Below are 26181 nucleotides of genomic sequence, written 5' to 3' on the forward strand. Positions count from 1 at the left end.
CAACCCCACACAACTCCATACAGTCCCATGCACTTTATGCAACCCCATGCAAATCCACGTAACCCCATGCAACTTCATGCACCTCCTGCACCCCATGCAACCCCACGCAACTGCATACAACACCATGCATCCCCACGCACCTCCATGCAACCTCATGTATCTCATGCACTCCATGCAACCCCACACAACTCTGTGCAACTCCACACACCTCCTGCTCTCCATGCAACCTCAGGCAACTCCATGCAACTTCATGCAACCCCATGCACCTCCATGCAACCCCACATATCTCATGCACCCCATGCAACTTCAAGCAGCTCCGTACAACCCCATGCAACTCCACACAACCTCATTCAACTCATACACTCCATGCAACCCCATGCAACCCCATAAAACCCCTTACAACCCCATAAAACCCCATGCAACCCCATGCAACCTCATTCAACCCCATGCAACCCCATTCAACCCCATGCACTCCATACAACCCCATGCAACCCCATGCAACCCCATGCAACCCCACACAACTTCATGCAACCCCATGCACCTTATGTGCTCATGCAAATCCATGTAACCCCACACAACCCCATGCAACCCATGCAACCCCATGCAACCCCATACAACCTCATGCAACCCCATGCACCTCCATGCAGCCCCACGTATCTCACGCACCCCATGCAACTTCATGCAGCTCCACACAACCCCATGCAACTCATGCACTCCATGCAGCCCCATGCATCTCCATGCAACTTCATGCAACTCCGTGCAATGCATTCCATGCCACTCTATGCAAATCCATGCAACCCCCACACTTCATACAAATCCATGCAACCCCATGCAGTCCCATGCAACCCCACACACTTCATGCACTCCATGCAACCCCACACAACTCCACACAACCCCATGCACCTCATGCATTCCATGCAACCCCCTGCAACCCCACGCAACTGCATGCAACCCTGTGCAAACCCACGCAACTCCACGCAACCCCATGCACCTCATGCATTCCATGCAACCCCATGCAAACCCACTCAACTGCATGCACTCAATGCAACCCCATGCACTCCATGCAAACCCATGTAACCCAACACATCCCCCATGCACCCCATGCACCCCATGCACCCCTACGCACTCCATGCAACCCCATGCACCTCCATTCTACCTCACGCATCTCATGCACTCCGCGCAACCTCCATGCAACCCCTCACACTTCATGCCCTCCATGCAACCCCGTGCACCCTGTGCAATCCCATGCACCTGATGCATTCCATGCAGCCTCATTCACTTCCATGCAAGCAACCCCACGTATTTCATGCACTCCATGCAATCCCAATCTCATCTTGCCCGTGTTTGGGTTGGGGAGGAAGTGGGGGGGATGGGGGGGGAGGGGGTAGAAGCAATTACTTCTCCTACACAAAATGCATCGAGAATCCCAAGACCCCCCCCACGTCACCAACCCTGGCCCCATTTATTGCAGTGCTCCCACCTACATCATAATACATCTTTTTTTTTGGGGGGGGGGGGAGGGGGAAGTTGCAGGCTGAAAAGATTATGGAGGCATTTTAAAAGCAGCGATCTGCTTTGGGGTGGGGTTGGGGGGGAGCAGGAGGTGATGGTTTGCCCTTTAGCACTGGAGAGAGGGAGCTTTGGGGACCCCTAGGATGGGGGGGTCAGACACCCCCATGTAAAAGCAGCATAGCAAGGGGGGGGGTCGTTCTTTCCCAAAAGCCTTTTATGGAAAGGAGGGGGCATAAAATAGGGAGGGGGCATAAAATGGGGCGGTGTTTTGCCAGCCTTATAGTGGTTGGAATAGGGGACCCCTTCCACAACCCCTATGTGGGGGCACAGTTTGGGGACCCCCTCCCAAAGCCCCTCTGAGAGCACGATTTTGGGGGTGGAGGGGGATATTTCCCTTAACCCCCACAGAAGGCATAATGGGGGGGTTGGGGGGGGAGTTCCATCACCCAGCCCTTATGCTGGGGGGGGGAAAATGGGGGGGCCTTTCCCAAAAGCCTTCTGGAGGGGTCAGATGGGGGTGGATCCCTTCCTCCAGCTCCTATAGGGATACATGTTGCCCCATGGGGGGGATGGGGGTGACGGGGGGTGGCGACAAGATGTGAATTCCCCGCCCCCCCGCCTTATAGGAAGCGTTAATTTCCCCTCCCCCTTCTCTGTCGCTTCCACCGCGCGTCTGGCGCGGGATGATGACGTCAGAAGAAAGCGGGCGTGTCTTGTAATGGCTCCGCCCCTCCGCGCGCGGCGCCTGGACACGTGGGAGCCGCGCGCCGCTTTGCCGACGTGTCCCTGGCACCGGGTGCCCCGGAAGTCCCGCCCTCCACCAGTGGGCGGGGCGTCAGCCTAAGGGGCGGGGATTCTCGTGACGTCACCAAGCACAGCCAGTAGGGGCGGGGCGAGCGGCGGATCCGCTCTTCTATTGGCCGACGGCGAGGCGAGGGGCGGGAGATCGGCGCTGACCACTCCCCCTTTTCCCGCCCTCCGCTCCGCCCCGCCCCGCTGTCCCTTCCGCGCTCCGGCCCCGCTCGGCCCCGTGAGCGTTATGGCTTCGGTGGCGAACCCCGGGCAGGGCGGCTCCGCGCCGCCCCTGGCTGTACAACGCGGTATCGTTAAGATGGTAAGGACTGCGAGCCGGGAACGGCAGGTGGAGCACCGGGAAGGGCAGCGTTCCGGGGTTATGGCAAGCGGAGGGGTCCCGTGCTCACCGGACCGCATGGGGACACGTGGGGGGGGGGGCTCGTGGTGTGGGGCTGCCTGGCTGTGTTGCGACACGGGGGTGGTGGTCCCAGAGCGCTGGGAAACGTGGCCGCCCTATGGCACGGTGGCCCCGTGACACTGGGGCATGCGGTGGCCCCATGGCATGGGGACACGTGGTGGTCTCATGGCATGGGGTTGCATGGCTGACTTATGACACAGTGGTGGTTGCCCCATGGCACTGGGATGCATGGTGGCCCTATAGGATGATGGTGGTGGCACTGTGGCACGGGGACATGTGGTGGCCCTGTGCCAGGTTGGTGGTGGCCCCATGGCATGGGGATGCATGGCGTCTCTATGGCTTGATTGTGGTGGCCCCATGGCACAGCGATGTGCGGTGGCCCCATGGCATGGGGACATGTGGTGGCCCCATGCCACGTTGGTGGTGGCCCCATTGCACAGGGATGCGTGGTGGCCCCATGACATTGGGATACGTGTTGGTCTCATGGCATGGGGTTGCATGGCTGACTTATGACACAGTGGTGGTTGCCCCATGGCACTGGGACGCATGGTGGCCCTATAGGATGATGGTGGTGGCACTGTGGCATGGGGACATTTGGTGGCCCCATAACATGATGGTGGTGGCCCCATGGCATGGGGACACGTGGTGGCCCTGTGTCATGTTGTTGGTGGCCCCATGGCACAGGGGTTGCCATGTGATACAGTGGTGGTGGCTCCATGATACTGTGATATGTGGTGACCCCATGGCATGGGGACACGTGGTGGTTTCATGGCATGGGGTTGCATGATGGCCTCATAGTACGATGGTGGTGGCCCCGTGACACTGGGACACATGGTGGCCCCATGGCATGGGGATACGTGTTGGTCTCATGGCATGGGGTTGCATGGTTGACTGATGACACAGTAGTGGTTGCCCCATGGTATGGGGTTGCATGGTGGCCCTACAGTATGATGGTGGTAGCATTGTAGCATGGGGACATTTGGTGGCCCCATAACATGATGGTGGGGGCCCCATGGCATGGGGACACGTGGTGGCCCCGTGTTATGTTGGTGGTGGCCCCATGGCACAGGGGTTGCCATGTGATACAATGGTGGTGGCCCCATGACACTGTGATATGTGGTGACCCCATGGCATGGGGACACGTGGTGGTGGTTTCATGGCATGGGGTTGCATGGTGGCCTCATAGTACGATGGTGGTGGCCCTGTGACACTGGGACACATGGTGGCCCCATGGCATGGGGATACGTGTTGGTCTCATGGCATGGGGTTGCATGGTTGACTGATGACACAGTAGTGGTTGCCCCATGGTATGGGGTTGCATGGTGGCCCTACAGTATGATGGTGGTAGCATTGTAGCATGGGGACACGTGGTGGCCCCTAACATGATGGTGGTGGCCCCATGGCATGGGGACACGTGGTGGCCCCGTGTTATGTTGGTGGTGGCCCCATGGCACAGGGGTTGCCATGTGATACAATGGTGGTGGCCCCATGACACTGTGATATGTGGTGACCCCATGGCATGGGGACACGTGGTGGTTTCATGGCATGGGGTTGCATGGTGGCCTCATAGTACGATGGTGGTGGCCCTGTGACACTGGGACACATTGTGGCCCCATGACATTGGGATATGTGTTGGTCTCATGGCATGGGGTTGCATGGCTGACTTATGACCCAGTGGTGGTTGCCCCATGGCACTGGGACGCATGGTGGCCCTATAGGATGATGGTGGTGGCACTGTGGCATGGGGACATTTGGTGACTCCATAACATGATGGTGGTGGCCCCATGGCATGGGGACACGTGGTGGCCTTGTGTCATGTTGGTGGTGGCCCCATGGCACAGCGATGTGTGGTGGCCCTATGGCATGGGGACATGTGGTGGCCCCATGCCATGTTGGTGGTGGCCCCATTGCACAGGGATGCGTGGTGGCCCTGTGACACTGGGATACGTGGTGGGCCCGTGGCATGGGGACACATGGTGGCCTGATGGCATTGGGATACGTGGTGGCCCCATGGCATGGGGTTGCATGGTTGACTTATGACCCAGTGGTGGTTGCCCCATGGCACTGGGACGCATGGTGGCCCTATAGGATGATGGTGGTGGCACTGTGGCATGGGGACAGGTGGTGGCCCCATAACATGATGGTGGTGACCCCATGGCATGGGGATACATGGTGGCCTCACAGCATGTTGGTGGTGACCCCATGTCATGGGGACATGTGGTGGCCTCATAGCATGTTGGTGGTGATCCCATGTCATGGGGACATGTGGTGGCCTTGTGTCATGTTGGTGGTGGCCCCAAGGCATGGGGACACATGGTGGCCTTGTGTCATGTTGGTGGTGGCCCCATGGCGTGGGGACACATGGTGGCCCTGTGCCATGCTGGTGGTGGCCCCATGGCATGGGGACACGTGGTGGCCCCACGCCGTGTTGGTGGTGGCCCCATGATATGGTGATGCGTGGTGGCCCCATGGCTTGGTGGTGGTGGCCCCATAGCATGGGGACGCGGTCATGGCGGCCCCAAAAAGGAGTGTATGGTCATCCTATGGCATGGGGGTGGTGGCCCCATGGCATGGGAACATGGGGACACGTGGTGGCCCTGTGGCACGGGGCTGATGCCTGCATGGCTGCAGGGATCTATGGGGGCCCTACGGGATGTGTGGTGGCCCCATGGCGTGTTGGTGGTGGCCCCAAGGCCTGGGGACATGTGGTGGCCTGTAGGGTTGGTGGCTTCGTAAATGGGGACTCTTGGTGGCCCTACAAACACGCAGGCACGGGAATGGGCACAGGGGTGGCGGTGACCCCATGCCGTGGGTCCTCTGTGGCCGTGGGGATGTGTGGTGACCCCATACCGTGGGGCCACCACCGTTGTGCTATGGGGCCACCACGTGTCCCCTCCTCTCCACCCCCTGTCCCTTTGGGGTCTTTCCTGCTCCCTGGGGTCCCTTAGTGCCACCGGAAGGCTCTGCTAATGAGCTCCTGTTGCTAATTGGCTCCAACAGCCTCCTCCCCGTCTGACTCCGCTGCTTTATAAATTAAAGACTGAGGTTAATTAACAGCGAGGAATCCTTGGAGTCCTTAAGGACTGAGCTCTGCAGCGCCCTGGGCTGCAGGCGTTGTGTCCCACTGGGTGCGTGGGGCGATGGGACACCGCTGTGGGGTTGGGGGGCGGCGGGGGACGACCCCATGGGTTCTGTGTGGGTCTGGGGTCCCCCCTTGGCATTTGGGGGGGTCTTCTCCATTCTGTGCTCTGGGGGGGGTTTGCAGTGGGAGGTGGGGGGCTGGAAGTGCAAGAATGGAGATGCGTGGGCATCGCCCCATGTGCAGCAGGGCTGGATGGGGAAAGGGAGGGAAGGAGGGACAGGGGGGTGAAGGGAAGGGAGAGGAAAGGAGAGGAAGGGAGAGGAGAGGAGAGGAGAGGAGAGGAGAGGAGAGGAGAGGAGAGGAGAGGAGAGGAGAGGAGAGGAGAGGAGAGGAGAGGAGAGGAGAGGAGAGGAGAGGAGAGGAGAGGAGAGGAGAGGAGAGGAAGGGAGAGGAAGGGAGAGGAAGGGAGAAAGGGGAGGAGAGGAGAGGAGAAAGGGAGAGGAGAGGAGGGGAGGGGAGAGGAGGGGAGAGGAGGAAGGGAGAGGAGAGGAGAGGAGGGGAAAGGGGAAAGGGAAGGAGAGGAGAGGAAAAAGGAGAGGAGGGGAGGGGAGAGGAGAGGGGAAAGGGAAGGAGAGGAGAGGAAAAAGGAGAGGAGAGGAGAAAGGGAAGGAGAGGAGGGGAGGAGAGGAGAGGAGGGGAGAGGAGAGGAGGGGAGAGGAGAAAGGGAAGGAGAAGAGAAAGGAGGGGAGGGGAGAGGGGAGGGGAGGAGAGGAGAGGAAGGGAAGGGAGAGGAGAGGAAGGGAAGGGAGAGGAGAGGAAAAAGGAGAGGAAGGGAGAGGAAGGGAGAAAAGGGAGGAGAGGAGAGGAGAAAGGGAAGGAGAGGAGAAAGGGAAGGAGAGGAGAGGAGAAAGGGAAGGAGAGGAGAGGAGAAAGGGAAGGAGAGGAGAAAGGGATGGAGAGGAAAGGAAGAGAGAGGAAGGGAGAAAGGGGAGGAGAGGAGAGGAGGGGAGGGGAGAGGAGGGGAGAGGAGGGGAAAGGGGAAAGGGAAGGAGAGGAGAGGAAAAAGGAGAGGAGAGAGGAGGGGAGGGGAGAGGAGAGGGGAAAGGGAAGGAGAGGAGAGGAAAAGGAGAGAAGAGAAAAAAGGAGAGGAGAGGAGAAAGGAGAGGAGAGGGGAGAGGAGGGGAGGGGAGGGGAGAGGAGGAGAGAGGAGGGGAGAGGGGAAAGGGAAGGAGAGGAGAGGAAAAAGGAGAGGAGAGGAGAAAGGGAAGGAGAGGAGGGGAGAGGAGAAAGGGAAGGAGAAGAGAGAGGAGAGGAGAGGAGAGGAGAGGAGAGGAGAGGAGAGGAGAGGAGAGGAGAGGAGAGGAGAGGAGAGGAGAGGAGAGGAGAGGAGAGGAGAGGAGAGGAGAGGAGGGGAGAGGAGGGGAGAAAGGAGAGGAGAGGAGAGGAGAAAGGAAAGGAGAGGAGAGGAGAAAGGAAAGGAGAGGAGAGGAGAGGAGAGGAGAAAGGAAAGGAGAGGAGAGGAGAGGAGAGGAGAAAGGGAAGGAGAGGAGAGGAGAGGAGAGGAAGGGAGAGGAAGGGAGAAAGGGGAGGAGAGGAGAGGAGAAAGGGAAGGAGAGGAGAGGAGGGGAGAGGAAGGGAGAGGAAGGGAGAAAGGGGAGGAGAGGAGAAGAGAAAGGGAAGGAGAGGAGAGGAGAGGAGAAGAGCAAGGGAAGGAGAGGAGAGGAAGGGAGAAAGGGGAGGAGAGGAGAGGAGAAAGGGAAGGAGAGGAGAAAGGGATGGAGAGGAGAGGAAGGGAGAGGAAGGGAGAAAGGGGAGGAGAGGAGAGGAGAAAGGGAAGGAGAGGAGAGGAGGGGAGAGGAGAGGAGAGGAGAGGGTGTTGCTGCAGGTGCTTGCTGCTTGCTCCACGCTTAGGGCCGCTGTCCCTTGCAGGTGCTCTCGGGCTGTGCCATCATCGTGCGGGGGCAGCCCCGTGGAGGACCCCCTCCCGAACGTCAGATCAACCTCAGCAACATCCGTGCAGGCAGCCTGGCACGCCGCGCCGCCGCCGGGCAGCCCGATGCCAGGGATACCCCGGATGAGGTGAGTTCCACTGCCCGTGTTTCTGTGCTCGGTGTCCCTTCTGAGGACCTGGGGGGGTAGGGGGCAAGGAGTGCCTTTTTGGAGACCCTGGGGACCCCCACTGGGGGATCCTGGGGACCTTGGGGATGTGGTGTCTCCCCAGGGGACCTTGGGGGCCCAGTGCCTTTTCGGAGACCCTGGGGACCCCAGTGGGGGACCCTGGAGACCCCCGGGGACCTTGGGGATGTGGTGACTTCTGGGGGACTTTGGAGAACTGGGGGGGATTGTGGTGTCTCTCAGGGATTATGGTGTCTCCCCAGGGGACCTTGGGGGCCCAGTGCCTCCTTGGGGACCTTGGGGACACTGGGGACTCCCACTGGGAAACCTTGGAGGCCCTGGGGACCTTGGGGATGTGGTGGCTTTTGGGGGACTTTGGAGAGCTGGGCTGGGGACTGTGGTGTCCCTGGGGAATGCTGGGGATGTGGTGTCTCCCCAGGGGACCTTGGGGTCCCAGAGCCTTTTTGGAGACCCTGGGGACCCCAGTGGGGGACCCTGGGCACCCCATGGGGATGTGGTTGTTTCTGGGGGACTTTGGAGAGCTGGTAGGGACTGTGGTGTCTCTCAGGGATTATGGTGTCTCCCCAGGGGACCTTGGGGTCCCAGTGCCTTTTTGGGGACCTTGGGGACACTGGGGACTCCCTCTGGGGAGCCTTGGAAGCGCTGGGGACCTTGGGGATGTGGTTGTTTCTGGAGGCCTTTGGAGAGCTGGGCTGGGGACCATGGTGTCCCTTGGGAATGCTGGGGATGTGGCATCTCCCCAGGGGACCGTGGGGTCCCAGTGCCTTTTTGGGGACCCTGGGGACCCCCAGTGGGGGATCCTGGGGACCTTGGGGATGTGGTTGTTTCTGGGGGACTTTGGAGAGCTGGGAGGGACTGTGGTGTCTCTCAGGGATTATGGGGTCTCCCCAGGGGACCTTGGGGTCCCAGTGCCTTTTTGGGGACCCTGGGGACTCCCACTGGGGTGCCTTGGAGGCCCTGGGGACCTTGGGGATGTGGTGGCTTCTGGGGGACTTTGGAGAGCTGGGCTGGGGACCATGGTGTCCCTTGGGAATGCTGGGGATGTGGTGTCTCCCCAGGGGACGTTGGGGTCCCAGTGCCTTTTTGGAGACCCTGGGGACCCCAGTGGGGGACCCTGGGCACCCCATGGGGATGTGGTTGTTTCTGGGGGACTTTGGAGAGCTGATAGGGACTGTGGTGTCTCTCAGGGATTATGGGGTCTCCCTATGGGACCTTGTGGACCCTGTGCCTCCTTGGGGACCCTGGGGACCCTGGGGACTCCCACTGGGAAACCTTGGAGGCCCTGGGGACCTTGGGGATGTGGTGGCTTTTGGGGGACTTTGGAGAGCTGGGAGGGAGCATGGTGTCCCTCTGGGAATGCTGGGGATGTGGTGTCTCCCCAGGGAACCTTGGGGTCACAGTGCTTTCCTGGGGACCTTGGGGACCCTGGGGACTTCACTGGGGAACTTTGGGGACCAAGGGTGCCTTAGGGGGGAACCTTGGGGATGTGGTGGTTTCTGGGGTCTTTGGAGAGCTGGGCTGGGGACCGTGGTGTCCAGTGGGATTGTTGGGGATGTGGTGTCTCGCCAGGGGACCTTGGGGTCCCAGTGCTTTTTGGAGACCCTGGGGACCCCCAGTGGGGACCCTGGGCACCCCATGGGGATGTGGTTGTTTCTGGGGGACTTTGGAGAGCTGATAGGGACTGTGGTGTCTCTCAGGGATTATGGGGTCTCCCTATGGGACCTTGTGGACCCTGTGCCTCCTTGGAGACCCTGGGGACCCTGGGGACTCCCACTGGGAAACCTTGGAGGCCCTGGGGACCTTGGGGATGTGGTGGCTTTTGGGGGACTTTGGAGAGCTGGGCTGGGGACCGTGGTGTCCCTTGGGAATGTTGGGGATGTGGTGTCTCCCCAGGGACATTGTGGTCCCCTTCCTGGGGACCTTGGGGACCCTGGGGACTCCCACTGGGGGACCCTGGGGACCTTGGGCACTCAGTGCCTTCAGGAGGGACCCCACTGCGGGTTACGGTGCCTCTGGGGGAACTTTGGATGCCCTGTGACCTTGGGGTTGCTCCCTTGGGGACCTTGGGGGCGCGATGTCCCTTTGGGGTTTGCTTATTTGGGGGTGCAGGCTTGGGAAAAGAGCAGTGCTGCTTTTTTGGGGTGCTGCCCGTGGCCCCGGCTTGACGCGGCGGATTCGGGAGCAGCCTTTTGGGATGGCAGAGCTGAGCTTGGGGCCACCCATCCTCCCAGCCCCGGGGGTGGCGAGGAGCGCGCAGTTAATTGCTCTCCCTGGGGAGTTTGTCTTCTGAGCCGTTAAATGTCACTCTTTGGAGACATTATTCCTGTCAGGTTTTTTTGCTAATTGTTTATTAGCACGTCATGTTCTCTCCTCTGGACCCACTTTCTCTCCACCCACCTAAGTGAGGTGGAGCGAAGCTCAGTTTTGTCCCGGCGCTGCTCCAGGCTCCGGAGAGGGGAATGTGGGGTGGGGAAATGGGGGATGTGGGGTGGGGAAATGGGGGATGTGGGGTGGGGAAATGGGGGATGGGGGGGATGTGGGGTGGGGAAATGGGGATGGGGGGATGTGGGGTGGGGAAATGGGGATGTGGGGTGGGGAAGTGGGGGATGTGGGGTGGGGAAATGGGGAAATGGGGGATGTGGCGTGGGGAAATGGGGATGCGGGGTGGGGAAATGGGGGATGTGGGGTGGGGAAATGGGGATGGGGGGGATGTGGGGTGGGGAAATGGGGATGTGGGGTGGGGAAATGGGGGATGTGGGGTGGGGAAATGGGGAAATGGGGGATGTGGCGTGGAGAAATGGGGATGTGGGGATGTGGGGTGGGGAAATGGGGATGTGGGGTGGGGAAATGGGGGATGTGGGGTGGGGAAATGGGGATGGGGGGGATGTGGGGTGGGGAAATGGGGATGTGGGGTGGGGAAATGGGGGATGTGGGGTGGGGAAATGGGGAAATGGGGGATGTGGCGTGGAGAAATGGGGATGTGGGGATGTGGGGTGGGGAAATGGGGATGTGGGGTGGGGAAATGGGGGATGTGGGGTGGGGAAATGGGGATGGGGGGGATGTGGGGTGGGGAAATGGGGATGCGGGGTGGGGAAATGGGGGATGGGGGGATGTGGGGACTTGGGGATGTGAGGATACAGGGTGGGGAAATGGGGATGGGAAATGGGAACGTGGGGGTGGGAAATGCGGATATGGGGATGTGGGGTGGGAATTAGGGGATGTAGGGATGGGAAGTGGGGATATGGGGATATGGGGTGGGGATTTGGGGATATGGGGATGTGGGGTGGGGAAACAGGGATGTGAGGATGGGAAATGGGGATGTGGGGTGGGGAAATGGGAATGTGGGGATGTGGGGATGTGGGGTGGGGACTTGGGGGCAAGTGGATACGGGGTGGGGAAATGGGGATGGGAAATGGGTATATGGGGTGGAGATTTGGGGATATGGGGATGTGGGTGGGAATTTGGGGATGTAGGGATGGGAAATGGGGATGTGGGGACGGGAAATAGGGAAATGGGGGGATGTGGGGTGGGGACTTGGGGATGTGAGGATGGTAAATGGGGACAGGAAATGGGGATGTGGGGTGGGGAAATGGGGTAATGGGGAATGTGGGGTGGGGAAATGAGGATGTGGGGATGTGGGGACGTGGGGTGAGGACTTGGGGATGTGGGGAAATGGGGACGTGGGGATGGGAAATGCGGATATGGAGATGTGGGGTGGGGATTTGGGGACGTGGGGATGTGAGGATAGAGTGGGATGCAGGGTCAGGATGGAGGGATGGACATGGGAAGGACATGGGGATGAGAAGTGGGGCTGTGGGGTGGGGATATGGGTATGGGGTGGGATGCAGGGTCAGGATGGAGCCATGGGGACATGGGCATGGGATGGGAATGTGGGGATGTAGGGTGGGATGGAGGGTCAGGATGGGAACATGGGGACATGGGAATGGGATGGGGATGTGGGGATGCAGGGTGGGATGGAGGGTCAGGATGGGAACATGGGAATGGGATGGGAATGGGGATGTGGGGATACAGGGTGGGATGGGGACATGGGAATAGGATGGGGATGTGGGGATGCGGGGTGAGATTCAGGGTCAGGATGGAGCCTTGGGGATGTGGGAATGAGATGGGGATGTGGGGATGCAGGGTGGGATGGAGGGTCAGGATGGGGACATGGGGACATGGGAATGGGATGGGGATGTGGGGATGCAGGGTGGGATGGAGGGTCAGGATGGGGACATGGGGACATGGGAATGGGATGGGGATGTGGGGATGCAGGGTGGGATGGAGGGTCAGGATGGGGACATGGGGACATGGGAATGGGGACATGGGGACGGGTTGGGATGAGGGGTCAGGATGTAGGGCTGGGGATGTGGGGATGGGGTGGGGACGTGGGGATGGTATGGAGATATGGGGATGGGGTGGGATGCCGGGTCAGGGTGGAGGAATGGGGACGTGGGGATGGGGATAGGGTGGATGTAAGGTCAGGATGGAGGGATGGGGATAGGATGGAGACGTGGCAGCCCCATACTTTCACCCCAGAGCTGCCAAGTGACAACCTTCTGCTTTCCTTCCAGCCCTGGGGTTTCCCGGCCCGTGAATTCCTGCGGAAGAAGCTGATTGGGAAGGAGGTGTGCTTCACTGTGGAGTACAAGACCCCCCAGGGCAGGGAATATGGCATGGTGTACCTGGGCAGAGGTGAGCGTGCGGTGGGATGCGTGGATCTGCATTTGGGGTTCCTCCTCCTCACCTTTTCGGTGCGTTTAACCCCAGCGTTTGCTTTGGGTTTGATCCTGACTCTCACCAGAGCTCTGTGTCTCTCTGCACGTTGGTGCAGTGCTCCCCTGGGGGTGTGGGGTCGCAGAATGGTTGGGTTGGGGCGTGGGATTGAGGCATGGCTTGGGTTGGAAAGGACCTTGCAGATCATAGAGACTTAAAATAGTTGGGTTGGGTCAGAAGGGATCTTATAGATGGACCTCATGGATTGCAGAGGCAGAGCACGGGTTGCATTGGAAGGGACCTCGTAGATCATGGAGCCATAGAGTAGTTGAGTTGGGTTGGGTTGGAGGGGTCCTTATGGATCACAAAGCCAGCAAACGGTTGGATTGGAAAGGATCTTATTGATCACGGAGCCATAGAGTGGTTGGGTTAGAAGGGACTGTGTGGATCACAGAGCTGTAGCTTGGTTGGATTGGAAGGGCCCACATGGATTGTGGAGCCATAGAGTGGTTGGGTTGGGTTGGAAGGGACCTCATGGATCACAAAGCCAGCAAATGGTTGGATTGGAAAGGATCTTATTGATCACGGAGCCATAGAATGGTTGGATTGGGTTGGAAGGGTCCTTATGGATCACAAAGCCAGCAAATGGTTGGATTGGAAAGGATCTTATTGATCACGGAGCCATAGAATGGTTGGATTGGGTTGGAAGGGTCCTTATGGATCACAAAGCCAGCAAATGGTCGGATTGGAAAGGATCTTATTGATCACGGAGCCATAGAATGGTTGGATTGGGTTGGAAGGGTCCTTATGGATCACAAAGCCAGCAAATGGTCGGATTGGAAAGGATCTTATTGATCACGGAGCCATAGAGTGGTTGGATTAGAAGGGACTGTGGATTGCAGAGCTGTGGAGTGGTTGGGTTGCGTTGGGTTGGGTTGGGTTGGAGGGGACCTTATAGATCATAGAGCCATGCAGTGGTTGGAATAGAAGGGATCTTATTGATCAGAGAGCCATGGAATGTTTGGATTGGGTTGGAAGGGACCTCGTAGATCATAGAGTCATCCAGTGGTTGGGTTGGAAAAGACTTCACAGACCCCAGAGCTGTAGAGTGGTTGGTTTGTAAGAGGCCTGGTGGATTACAGAGCCACAGAATGATTGGGTTGGATTGGAAGGGACCTCATGGATCACAGAGCAATAGAGTGGTTGGGGTGGAAGGGACTGGATGGATTACAGAGCCACCAAATGGTTGGCTTGGAAGGGATCTTACTGATCACAGAGCTGTAGCATGGTTGGATTGGGTTGGGAGGGACCTTAGGGATTGCAGAGCCAGAGCATGGGTTGGTTTGGGTTGGGAGGGACCTCATAGATGACAGAACCATAGAGTGGTTGGGTTAGAAGGGACTGTATGGATTGCAGAGCTGTAGAGTGGTTGGGTTGGGTTGGAAGGGATCTTGTAGATCATAGATCCTTAGAGCGGTTGGGTTGGAAGGGGCGTTAAGGATTGCAGAGCCACCAATTGGTTGGGTTGGAAGGGATTTTATCAGCCATGGAGCCATAGAATGATGGAGTTACATTGGAAGAGGCTTATGGATTACTGAGCCAGAGGATGGGTTGGTTTGGGTTGGAAGGGACCTTGTAGATCACAGCCACAGAGTTGTTGGTTTGGAAGGGGCGTTATGGATTGCAGAGCCATGTAGTGGTTGGGTTGGAAGGGATCTTATTGGTCATGGAATGGTTGGATTGGATTGGAAAGGATCTTGTAGATCACAGATCCATAGAATGGTTGGGTTGGAAGGGATCCTATTAGTCATGGAGCCATAGAGTGTTTGGGTTGCACAGGAAGGGAGATTCTGGGTTACAGAACCAGAGCATGGGTTGGATCGGGTTGGAAAGGTCCTCATAGATCATAGTCTCAGAATGGTTGGGTTGGAAAGGATAGATCCCAGATTCATAGATCCCAGATTCATAGATCCCAGAGCTGTAGAGCGGTTGGTTTGTAAGGGGCCTTGTGGATTGCAGAGCCACAGAGTGGTTGGGTTGGATTGGAAGGGGCCTCATGGATCACAGAACCAAGCAGTGATTGGGTTGGAAGGGATCTTATTGGTCATCGAGCCGTAGAACGGTCGGATTGGGTTGGAAGGGATCTTGTAGATCAGAGATGGATGGAGTGGTTGCATTGGAAGGGACGTTATTGCAGAGCCAGATTGTGGGTTGGGTTGGGTTAGAAGGGACTGTGTGGATCCCAGAGCCATAGTGGGTTTGGTTTGGAAGGGACCCCATAGATCGTAGAGCTGTGGGGTGGTTGGGTTGAAAGGGTCCTTGCAGATCACAGAGCCATAGAGTGATTGGGTTGGAAGGGACCTTGCAGATCACAGAGCCATACAGTGGTTGGGTTGGAAGGGTCCTTATAGATCACAAGTGTGGTTGTGTTGGAAGGGTCCTTACAGATCACAGAGCCATACAGTGGTTGGGTTGGAAAGATCCTTGCAGATCCCAGAGCTATAGAATTGGTCAGTTGGATTGGAAGGGTCCTTACAGATCACAGAGCCATAGAATTGGTCAGTTGGGTTGGAAGGGTCCTTACAGATCACAGGAGTGGTTGGATTGGAAGGGACCTTACAGATGACAGGAGTGGTTGAGTTGGAAGGGTCCTTACAGATCACAGAGCCATACAGTGGTTGGGTTGGTAGGGTCCTTACAGATCATAGAGCCATAGAATTGGTCATTTGGGTTGGAAGGGTCCTGACAGATCACAGAGCTATAGAGTTGTTGGGTTGGAAAGGTCCTTGCAGATCACAGAGCCATAGAATTGGTCATTTGGGATGGAAGGGACCTTACAGAACACAAGAGCAGTTGGGTTGGAAGGGTCCTTGCAGATCACAGAGCCGTAGAATTGGTCAGTTGGGTTGGAAGGTTCCTTGCAGATCACAGAGCCACAGAATTGGTCATTTGGGTTGGAAGGGTCCTTGCAGATCACAGAGCCATAGAGTGGTTGAGTTGGAAGGGTCCTCACAGATCACAGAGTCATAGAATTGGTCAGTTGGGTTGGAAGGGACCTTACAGAACACGAGTGGTTGGGTTGGAAGGGTCCTTGCAGATCACAGAGCCATAGAATTGGTCAGTTGGGCTGGAAGGGTCCTTACAGATCAAAGAGTCATAGAACTGGTCAGTTGAGTTGTAAGAGTCCTTGCAGATCCCAGAGCTACAGAATTGCTCAGTTGGGTTGGGAGGGACCTTACAGAACACAAGAGTGATTGGGTTGGAAGGGTCCTTACAGATCACAGAGCCATAGAATTGGTCAGTTGGGTTGGAAGGGTCCTTGCAGATGACAAGAGAGGTTGGGTTGGAAGGGTCCTTGCAGATCACAGAGCCACAGAATTGGTCATTTGCGTTGGAAGGGTCCTTGCAGATCACAGAGCCATAGAGTGGTTGAGTTGGAAGGGACCATCAAGCCCATGCAGCCCCAACCCCATACATCCATGGTGCTTCCAAGCACGGGGCTGGCAGAGCAGATTTCTCTGTGGGCAACGCTGAGGTGTGAGCACTTGGGTGTGGAAAATGCAGGAGGGCAGGGGTGGGCAGAGCTTGCTGGTCCTGCTCAGTGGTTCAGGTGGTGCTGAGCTGCCCCACAGCATCGCTTGTGGGTGGGAATGCATTTTGGAAAGGGTTTTGCTGCTCCATCGGTCTCCTCGCAGCCTTTGCAGCCTCCTCGTCTGCCACGTACAAGGTTTTCTGTGTAGGTGTCATCCTCATTGTTCCATCCCAGCCTGTCACGGCGCTGCGGGGAGAAACGAAGCAGAAAATGCTTCCTGATGAAGTTTGTCAGGGTTGGGAGTGCAATTAACGCGAAAGCGCTGCAGCAGCTTCACCACGCTCCTCCCCCGCTCCCCCCCCCCCCCCCCCAGCACCACAAAACCCTGGTGTTTTTTTGCCAAGGAAGGCTGTTGTTGTGTTTTGGGGATCCCCCAAACCCGCTTAGAGGACCCCCGAGGAGCTGAGGGATGTCGCCCATTGCCTGGGACACGGAGAGCCCCCTGTGCTGGGATGCTGTGGGATGCGTTCCTATGGAAGCAATGCGCCGTGCTGGGGCTCATACCACTGACAATTGCACCCCGAGATCAGTGGGGAGCCTTCTGCTCCAGCCTTTGTAAGGGGGCAGAGCATCCCCACGGCACCGTCGGCTCTGGGTGAGGAGGGTCAGAGCTTTCCCCTCGTCCTGCATGGCTGTGGGGTCGTGTTTGGGGGTAGCACAGCTGTCAGGCTCTGTGGGGTGGGCCTGGAGGGTCTGCACGGCCCGTTTTGTTGTCCCTAAGCTTATGGGGAGGGACAGGGAGCTCCCCGTGGGGCACTGGGGTGGTGTCACGCAGGTACCCACCCCCCTGCTGCTGAAATTGCCATGCTGAGGGGGGTGGGTGCTCGGGGAGCTTCCATAGCAGTGGGTGCAGAGCCTGGACTGCGCTCACACACCTCATCTCCTCGTGGTCAACCCATTCGTGGACGCGTTCCAGGGATGGAATGCACCTTTCCTTGCATGCTGACTGCTCTCCTCTCCTCTCCCTGCAGACACGAGTGGTGAGAACATCGCCGAGTCGCTGGTGGCGGAGGGGCTGGCATCGCGCCGGGAGGGGATCCGCGCCAACAAGTACGTATGAACCCAGCTTGGTGATGGGGGGGGGCTGTGGGTACCCCGTCCGTGGAGGTGCCTGAGGCTGTGGGTTGGGTTCTGGGCAGCCTGAGGATGTGGGGGGCACCCAGCCCATGGTGGGGGAGAGGTAGGGGGGGTCCTTTGGCAACACAAACCATGGTGGGGTTCCATAGTTCAGTGGTCAAGAAGGTCCTTTCCAACCCAGCCATTCTATGTCTCTGTTCTACAAGGTCCTTTCCAACCCAACCATTCTATGTCTCTGTTCTACAAGGTCCTTTCCAACCCAGCCATTCTATGTCTCTGTTCTACAAGGTCCTTTCCAACCCAGCCATTCCATGTCTCTGTGCTCTACAAGGTCCTTTCCAACCCAGCCATTCTATGTCTAAGTGCTCTACAAGGTCCTTTCCAACCCAACCATTCTATGTCTCTGTGCTCTACAAGGTCCTTTCCAACCCAACCATTCTATGTCTCTGTGCTCTACAAGGTCCTTTCCAACCCAGCCATTCTATGTCTCTGTGCTCTACAAGGTCCTTTCCAACCCAGCCATTCTATGTCTGTGTGCTCTACAAGGTCCTTTCCAACCCAGCCATTCTATGTCTCCGTGTTCTACAAGGTCCTTTCCAACCCAGCCATTCTATGTCTCTGTGCTCTACAAGGTCCTTTCCAACCCAGCCATTCTATGTCTCTGTGTTCTACAAGGTCCTTTCCAACCCAGCCATTCTATGTCTCTGTGCTCTACAAGGTCCTTTCCAACCCAGCCATTCTATGTCTCTGTGTTCTACAAGGTCCTTTCCAACCCAGCCATTCTATGTCTCTGTGCTCTACAAGGTCCTTTCCAACCCAGCCATTCTATGTCTGTGTGCTCTACAAGGTCCTTTCCAACCCAGCCATTCTATGTCTCTGTTCTACAAGGTCCTTTCCAACCCAGCCATTCTATGTCTGTGTGCTCTACAAGGTCCTTTCCAACCCAGCCATTCTATGTCTCCGTGTTCTACAAGGTCCTTTCCAACCCAACCATTCTATGTCTCTGTGCTCTACAAGGTCCTTTCCAACCCAGCCATTCTATGTCTCCGTGTTCTACAAGGTCCTTTCCAACCCAGCCATTCCATGTCTCTGTGCTCTACAAGATCCTTTCCAACCCAGCCATTCTATGTCTCCGTGTTCTACAAGGTCCTTTCCAACCCAGCCATTCCATGTCTCTGTGCTCTACAAGGTCCTTTCCAACCCAGCCATTCCATGTCTCTGTGTTCTACAAGGTTCTTTCCAACCCAACCATTCTATGTCTCTGTGCTCTACAAGATCCTTTCCAACCCAGCCATTCTATGTCTCTGTGCTCTACAAGGTCCTTTCCAACCCAGCCATTCTATGTCTCTGTGCTCTACAAGGTCCTTTCCAACCCAGCCATTCTATGTCTCTGTGCTCTACAAGGTCCTTTCCAACCCAGCCATTCTATGTCTCTGTGCTCTACAAGGTCCTTTCCAACCCAGCCATTCCATGTCTCTGTGCTCTACAAGGTCCTTTCCAACCCAGCCATTCTATGTCTCTGTGCTCTACAAGGTCCTTTCCAACCCAGCCATTCTATGTCTCTGTTCTACAAGGTCCTTTCCAACCCAGCCATTCTATGTCTCTGTGCTCTACAAGGTCCTTTCCAACCCAGCCATTCCATGTCTCTGTGCTCTACAAGGTCCTTTCCAACCCAACCATTCTATGTCTCTGTTCTACAAGGTCCTTTCCAACCCAGCCATTCTATGTCTCTGTGCTCTACAAGGTCCTTTCCAACCCAACCATTCTATGTCTCTGTTCTACAAGGTCCTTTCCAACCCAGCCATTCTATGTCTGTGTGCTCTACAAGGTCCTTTCCAACCCAGCCATTCCATGTCTCTGTGCTCTACAAGGTCCTTTCCAACCCAGCCATTCTATGTCTCTGTGCTCTACAAGGTCCTTTCCAACCCAGCCATTCTATGTCTCTGTGCTCTACAAGGTCCTTTCCAACCCAGCCATTCCATGTCTCTGTGCTCTACAAGGTCCTTTCCAACCCAACCATTCTATGTCTCTGTTCTACAAGGTCCTTTCCAACCCAGCCATTCTATGTCTCTGTGCTCTACAAGGTCCTTTCCAACCCAACCATTCTATGTCTCTGTTCTACAAGGTCCTTTCCAACCCAGCCATTCTATGTCTGTGTGCTCTACAAGGTCCTTTCCAACCCAGCCATTCCATGTCTCTGTGCTCTACAAGGTCCTTTCCAACCCAGCCATTCCATGTCTCTGTGCTCTACAAGGTCCTTTCCAACCCAGCCATTCTATCTCTCTGTGTTCTACAAGGTCCTTTCCAACCCAGCCATTCCATGTCTCTGTGCTCTACAAGGTCCTTTCTAACCCAGCCATTCCATGTCTCTGTGCTCTACAAGGTTCTTTCCAACCCAGCCATTCTATGTCTCTGTGCTCTACAAGGTCCTTTCTAACCCAGCCATTCTATGTCTCTGTGCTCTACAAGGTCCTTTCCAACCCAGCCATTCCATGTCTCTGTGCTCTACAAGGTCCTTTCCAACCCAGCCATTCTATGTCTCTATGCTCTACAAGGTCCTTTCCAACCCAGCCATTCTATGTCTCTGTTCTACAAGGTCCTTTCCAACCCAGCCATTCCATGTCTCTGTGCTCTACAAGATCCTTTCCAACCCAGCCATTCTATGTCTCTGTGCTCTACAAGGTCCTTTCCAACCCAGCCATTCTATGTCTCTGTGCTCTACAAGGTCCTTTCCAACCCAGCCATTCCATGTCTCTGTGCTCTACAAGGTCCTTTCTAACCCAGCCATTCTACGTCTCTGTGCTCTACAAGGTCCTTTCCAACCCAGCCATTCTATGTCTCTGTTCTACAAGATCCTTTCTAACCCAACCATTCTATGTCTCTGTGCTCTACAAGGTCCTTTCCAACCCAACCATTCTATGTCTCTGTGCTCTACAAGGTCCTTTCCAACCCAGCCATTCTATGTCTCTGTGCTCTACAAGGTCCTTTCTAACCCAGCCATTCTATGTCTCTGTGCTCTACAAGGTCCTTTCCAACCCAGCCGTTCTGTGATTCTCAGCTCTGTAATGCTTCTTCCAACTCAACCCAACCACTCTGTTGCTCTGTGTCCCATAAGGACCCTTCCAACCCAACCATTCTTTGATTCTGAGCTTTATAACGTTCCAACCCAGCCATTCTATATCCCTATGATCTATAAGGTCCTTTCCAACCCAACCATTCCGTGATTCTCAGCTCTGTAATGTCCCTTCCAACTCAACCCAACCACTCTGTGCTCTGTAATCTTAAAGGTCCCTTCCAACCCAACCACTCTGTGGCTCTGTGCTCCACAAGGTCTCTTCCAACCCAACCATTCTGTGTTGCTTAGCTTTATGATGTCTCTTCCAACCCAACCCAAAGCACTTCATGGCTCTGTGGTCCATAAGGTCCCTTCCAACCCAACCACTCTGTGGTTCTGAGCTTTCTAATGTTCCTTCCAACCCAACCCAGCCATTCTATATCCCTATGATCTATAAGGTCCTTTCCAACCCAACCATTCTACGATTCTCAGCTCTATAATGTCTCTTCCATCCCAGCCCAACCACTCTGTGGCTCTGTGTCCCGTAAGGTCCTTTCCAACCCAGCCATTCCGTGATTCTCAGCTCTGTAATGTCCCTTCCAACTCTACCCAACCACTCTGTGCTCTGTAATCTACAAGGTCTCATCCATCCCAACCATTCTATGCTTCTAAGTTCTATAAAGTCCCTTCCAACTCAACCCAACCACTCTGTGGCTCTGTGTCCCGTAAGATCCCTCCCAATCCAACCATTCTGTGGTTCTGAGCTTTCTAATGTTCCTTCCAACCCAACCCAGCCATTCTATATCCCTATGATCTATAAGGTCCTTTTCAACCCAGCCATTCTGTGATTCTCAGCTCTGTAATGTCCCTTCTAACCCAACCCAACAACTCTATAGCTCTGTGTCCCATAAGATCCCTTCCAACCCAACCATTCTATGGTTCTAAGCTCTGTAAGGTCCCTTTCAACCCATCCATTCTGTGATTCTCAGCTCTGTAATGTCCCTTCCAACTCAACCCAACCACTCTGTGCTCTGTAATCTTTAAGGTCCCTTCCATCCTAACCACTCTGTGGCTCTGTGCTCCACAAGGGCTCTTCCATCCCAGCCATTCTATGCTTCTAAGTTCTATAAAGTCCCTTCCATCCCAACCCAACCACTCTATGGCTCTGTGTCCCATAAGGTCCCTTCTAGCCCAACCATTCTGTGGTTCTAAGCTCTATAATGTGTCTTCCAACCCAACCCTAAGCATTCTATGGCTCTGTGATCCATAAGGTCCCTCCCAACACAACCACTCTGTGATTCTGAGCTTTATAATGTTCCTTCCAACCCAACCCAGCCATTCTATATCCCTATGATCTATAAGTTCGTTTGCTACCCAAGCATTCCATAATTCTCAGCTCTGTAATGTTTCTTCCAACTCAACCCAACCATTCTATGGCTCTGTGTCCCATGAGGATCCTTCCAACCCAACCATTCTATGCTTCTGAGTTCTATAAAGTCCCTTCCATCCCAACCCAACCACTCTATAGCTCTGTGTCCCATAACGTCCCTTTCAACCCAACCATTCCGTGATTCTCAGCTCTGTAATGCTTCTTCCAACTCAACCCAACCACTCTATAGCTCTGTGCTGTGCAAGGTCCCTTTCAACCCAACCATTTTGTGGTTCTAAGCTCTATAAGGTCTCTTCTGACCCAACCCAAAGCACTTTATGGGTCTGTGATCCATAAGATCCCTCCCAACACAACCACTCTGTGGTTCTGAGCTTTATAATGTTCCTCCCAACCCAACCCAACCCAGCCATTCTGTATCCTTATGATCTGTAAGGTCCTTTCCAACCCAACCATTCTGTGTATCTCAGCTCTGTAATGTTTCTTCCATCCCAACCCAACCACTCTATAGCTCTGTGTCGCATAAGGTCCCTTCCAACCCAACCATTCTATGGTTCTAAGCTCTGTAAGGTCCCTCCCAACCCATCCATTCCGTGATTCTCAGCTCTGTAATGTCCCTTCCATCCCAACCCAACCACTCTGTGGCTCTGCGTCCCATAAGGTCCCTTCCAGCCCAACCATTCTGTGGTTCTATGCTCTATAATGTCTCTTCTGACCCAACCCAATGCACTTTATGGCTCTGTGATCCATAAGGTCCCTCCCAACCCATCCATTCCGTGATTCTCAGCTCTGTAAAGTCCCTTCCATCTCAACCCAACCACTCTGTGGCTCTGCGTCCCATAAGGTCCCTTCCAACCCCACCATTCTGTGGTTCTGAGCTCTGCCATGTCCCTTCCAACCCAACCCAACCATTCTGTGTTTCAGTGATCCACGAGGTCCCTTCCAACCCTACCTGACCATTTTGTGATCCAGAGGGTCCCTCCCACCCAACCCCCCAACCATTCCCCAGCTCTGTGCTCTCTCTACACCATCCCACAGTGATGGCAGTGCTCGGGTGCTCCGTCCCCACGCCCCATTGCTCCATGCTGGGGGTGCAGGACTTGCCAACCCCCCCCTGCCTCCACATAACACCAGCACTGTAACGCATCCCCACGGAGCTCAGCACCCTGCAATTAAACATTGCCTGTAGCAACCTGCTGCTCTGCGTTTGCTCTCCTAATTGCAAGGCCGTGTTAATTACCAGCAGCTCCAGGAGGGCTCTGTGCAGGCAGGGGAGGGCTGCAGGCTGCCTGGAGGTGCTGGCTGAGCCCCACGTGTGCTGCTGCTCCCCACGTATTTAACACCAGGCCCCGTCTGGAGCCACTCAGTGTTCCTCAGCTTGCAGCTTTGCCCTCTTCGGAGGAGCTGAAGAAATCTGCGAGCAGAAATATCCCGAGGTTTTGTTTAATGGAGCGTAACAGCGCTTGGCAGCGCTCCGCTTCACCGCAGCCTTGCTCCCCGGGCTGCCAGCCTGCTCCCCAGACCTCACCACGCTCCCAGGCAGCCCTGAGCAGCATCCTTGGCTGGGATCCCTGCTGCCAACCCGCTGCTGCCCCTGCTGTCACCCTTCCCTTCGCTCCCTGCTGTCACCTCTTCCCATCTGCGGCGCACGGCAGGCGGTGCTCGCGTGGAGGTGGATTTTTGGTTGCTGCAGATTCCCCCTGTGTGCCCACCGGGCTCTGATGCGCGGCACGTCGCTGCTGGCAGCATCACCCATCCCTCACCTGGAGCTCTGGTTGCTGCAGCATCCGGAAAAGCACCTTGAGCAACGGATGCTCCGGCGGCGTCCTGCTTGGCGCTGAGCCGCTCTGTCCGCTTCCCTGCAGCTCCGAGCAGAGCCGGCTGGCAGAGCTGGAGGAGCAAGCCAAGAGTGCCAAGAAAGGGATGTGGAGCGAAGGCACGGGCTCACACACCATCCGTGACCTCAAATACACCATCGAGAACCCACGTCACTTTGTGGATTCCATGCACCAGAAGCCTGTCAACGGTGGGTGAGCCGGAGGGCAGCGCTGCGCTGCGTGTTGGCGAGCTGCAGGTTGCATGCAGCGCTGCTGGGATTGCCCTGCTTGGGGCCACGGGGTCGTAGGGGGGGGGAGGTGGGCCTGGCTCTTCACCCCCCCTCACCGTGGCACCAGCATGGATCTGTGGTCTCACTCTGCAGCCATCATTGAGCACGTGAGGGATGGCAGCGTGGTCAGAGCCCTCCTGCTGCCGGATTACTACCTGGTCACGGTCATGCTCTCGGGGATCAAGGTGAGGTTTGGCTGTTGGTGTGTTGGGCAGGGGGGTCCCTTCCCTCAGGTCTGGGGTGCCTCAAACAGGGCCCTAAGGTCTGGGGTGCCTCAAACAGGGCCCTGAGGTCTGGGATGCCTCAAACAGGTCCTTAAGGTCTGGGGTGCCTCAAACAGGGCCCTGAGGTCTGGGGTGCCTCAAACAGGTCCCTAAGGTCTGGGTACCTCAAACAGGGCCCTAAGGTCTGGGGTGCCTCAAACAGGGCCCTGAGGTCTGGGGTGCCTCAAACAGGTCCCTAAGGTCTGGGGTGCCTCAAACAGGGCCCTGAGGTCTGGGGTGCCTCAAACAGGTCCCTGAGGTCTGGGGTGCCTCAAACAGGTCCCTGAGGTCTGGGGTGCCTCAAACAGGTCCTTAAGGTCTGGGGTGCCTCAAACAGGGCCCTCAGGTCTGGGGTGCCTCAAACAGGGCCCTGAGGTCTGGGGTGCCTCAAACAGGTCCCTGAGGTCTGGGGTGCCTCAAACAGGGCCCTAAAGTCTGGGATGCCTCAAACAGGTCCTTAAGGTCTGGGATGCCTCAAACAGGGCCCTGAGGTCTGGGGTGCCTCAAACAGGGCCCTGAGGTCTGGGGTGCCTCAAACAGGTCCTTAAGGCCTGGGGTGCCTCAAACAGGGCCCTGAGGTCTGGGTACCTCAAACAGGGCCCTGAGGTCTGGGGTGCCTCAAACAGGTCCTTAAGGTCTGGGTGCTTCAAACAGGGTCCTGAGGTCTGGGGTGCCTCAAACAGGTCCTTAAGGTCTGGGGTGCCTCAAACAGGGCCCTGAGGTCTGGGGTGCCTCAAACAGGGCCCTAAGATCTGGGGTGCCCCGTGGAATGGGTTTCCTTTCTCCCATCTCTGTGTTTTTGGGTCTGGTGCGAGAGGATGTCGCTGCAGGAATGTGGGTGATTTGGGGTTGGTGGGTACCAGCACCCTGCTGCCCAAGATCCAGGATAGAACTGGACCCCCCCACGGGTCCAGGAAGCATCCCCAAGATTGTGAATGTCTCACGTGGATCCCTAAAATGGTGGGGTGCTTCAGAAGGGTTTCCAGGATCCCTGAGGTCTGGGCTGCCCCAGGAGGGTCCCAGAGATCTGGGGTGCCCCACATGGGTCCCTGAAATGCGGGGTGCCCCAGGGGGGTCACCAAGATGCAGGATGCCCTATGAGGGTTCCCTGAGCTCTGAGGTGACCCAGGAAGCGTCTTCAAGATGTGGGGTGCCCCACATGGCTCCCTGAAATGTGGGACAATCCAAGAGGGTCGCCAGGGTCCAGGCCTCTCCAAGAGGATCCCTGAGGTCTAGGGTGCCCCCAGGGGGGTCCCAGAGATCTGGGGTGCCTCACACGGGTCTCTGAAATGCAGGGTGCCCCCAGGAGGGTCACCAAAATGCAGGATGCCCTATGAGGGGTCCCTGAGGTCTGAGGTGACCCAGGAAGCGTCTTCAAGATGTGGGGTGCCCCACATGGTTGCCTGAAATGTGGGACAATCCAAGAGGGTCGCCAGGGTCCAGGCCTCTCCAAGAGGATCCCTGAGGTCTAGGGTGCCCCCAGGGGGGTCCCAGAGATCTGGGGTGCCTCACACGGGTCCCTGAAATGCGGGGTGCCCCCAGGAGGGTCACCAAGATGTGGGGCAGCCTAAGATGGTCCCCCAGATACAAGGTGCCCCACAAGGGGGTGCTTGAGGTGTGGGTGCCCCCATGAGAGTGTTTGGGGTGCCGCAGGAGGGTCCCAGAGATCTGTGGTGCATTAGGAGGGTCTCTGAAATATGGGATGCCCCACAAGGGTCACTGCAGTCTGGGGTGTCCCAGGAAGGCTTTTCAAAATGTGGGGTGTCCCGTATGGGTCCCTAAAATCTAGGGTGCCCCACATGGGTGTCTGAAATGTAGGGTATCCTGGGATGTCCCACAAGGATTCCGTGAAGTCCATGGTAGCCCAGGAAGGGTCCTTAAGATATGGGATGCCCCAGGAGGGTCATCAAGGCCCAGGGTTCCCCAGGAGGGTCCCTGAGGTCTGGAGGTGCCCCACAGGGGTCCCTGAAATGTGGGGTGTCCCAGGAGGGTCCCCGAAATGCGGGATGTCCCACAAATGTCTGTGCAGGCCATGGTACCC

General features: G+C 56.6%; 4 protein-coding genes across 25 annotated transcripts; 3 read left to right on the plus strand and 1 right to left on the minus strand.

The window, feature by feature from the left end:
* The first annotated feature begins 2494 nt into the window (after positions 1 to 2494).
* Positions 2495 to 17348, plus strand: SND1 (staphylococcal nuclease and tudor domain containing 1). The gene is made up of 4 exons (XM_052681005.1): positions 2495 to 2626; positions 7737 to 7886; positions 12518 to 12638; positions 17223 to 17348. Exons 1-4 carry the CDS (start codon positions 2552 to 2554, stop codon positions 17309 to 17311), a joined length of 435 nt encoding a protein of 144 aa, XP_052536965.1. The 5' UTR covers positions 2495 to 2551; the 3' UTR covers positions 17312 to 17348.
* LOC128079631 (basic salivary proline-rich protein 1-like) lies at positions 8169 to 10166 on the minus strand. Its single transcript, XM_052681007.1, is given in 7 exon segments — positions 8169 to 8333; positions 8335 to 8454; positions 8621 to 8707; positions 8856 to 8917; positions 8987 to 9221; positions 9223 to 9358; positions 9694 to 10166. Coding segments are annotated over 7 exon segments (1278 nt in total).
* Positions 17349 to 17379: 31 nt separating the features above from the next.
* Positions 17380 to 22027, plus strand: LOC128079628 (uncharacterized). Of its 22 annotated transcripts, XM_052681003.1 has the most exons (11): positions 17380 to 17493; positions 17703 to 17788; positions 17961 to 18003; positions 18047 to 18089; positions 18260 to 18345; positions 18733 to 18775; positions 18819 to 18861; positions 19030 to 19113; positions 19329 to 19453; positions 20224 to 20658; positions 21472 to 22027. In XM_052681003.1, exons 1-10 carry the CDS (start codon positions 17398 to 17400, stop codon positions 20550 to 20552), a joined length of 978 nt encoding a protein of 325 aa, XP_052536963.1. In that variant the 5' UTR covers positions 17380 to 17397; the 3' UTR covers positions 20553 to 20658; positions 21472 to 22027. The 22 variants fall into 22 exon arrangements, 1 of the variants encoding a protein (XP_052536963.1); XR_008206249.1 differs by lacking the exons at positions 17380 to 17493; positions 18047 to 18089; positions 19030 to 19113 and having other exon boundaries at positions 17701 to 17745; positions 17918 to 18046; positions 18303 to 18345; positions 19370 to 19412; XR_008206247.1 differs by lacking the exons at positions 17380 to 17493; positions 18733 to 18775; positions 18819 to 18861 and having other exon boundaries at positions 17701 to 17745; positions 17918 to 18003; positions 18303 to 18345; positions 18989 to 19072; positions 19370 to 19412.
* Positions 22028 to 23600: 1573 nt separating this feature from the next.
* Positions 23601 to 24457, plus strand: LOC128079630 (staphylococcal nuclease domain-containing protein 1-like). Its single transcript, XM_052681006.1, has 4 exons — positions 23601 to 23796; positions 23971 to 24110; positions 24169 to 24188; positions 24420 to 24457. The coding sequence occupies exons 1-4, from the start codon at positions 23694 to 23696 to the stop codon at positions 24454 to 24456; spliced, it is 300 nt and encodes a 99-aa protein (XP_052536966.1). The 5' UTR covers positions 23601 to 23693; the 3' UTR covers position 24457.
* Positions 24458 to 26181: the final 1724 nt, after the last annotated feature.

Source organism: Tympanuchus pallidicinctus, unplaced genomic scaffold (assembly GCF_026119805.1).
Source record: "Tympanuchus pallidicinctus isolate F22 unplaced genomic scaffold, pur_lepc_1.0 scaffold19, whole genome shotgun sequence".
In the NCBI taxonomy this organism is placed as follows: Eukaryota; Metazoa; Chordata; class Aves; order Galliformes; family Phasianidae; genus Tympanuchus; species Tympanuchus pallidicinctus.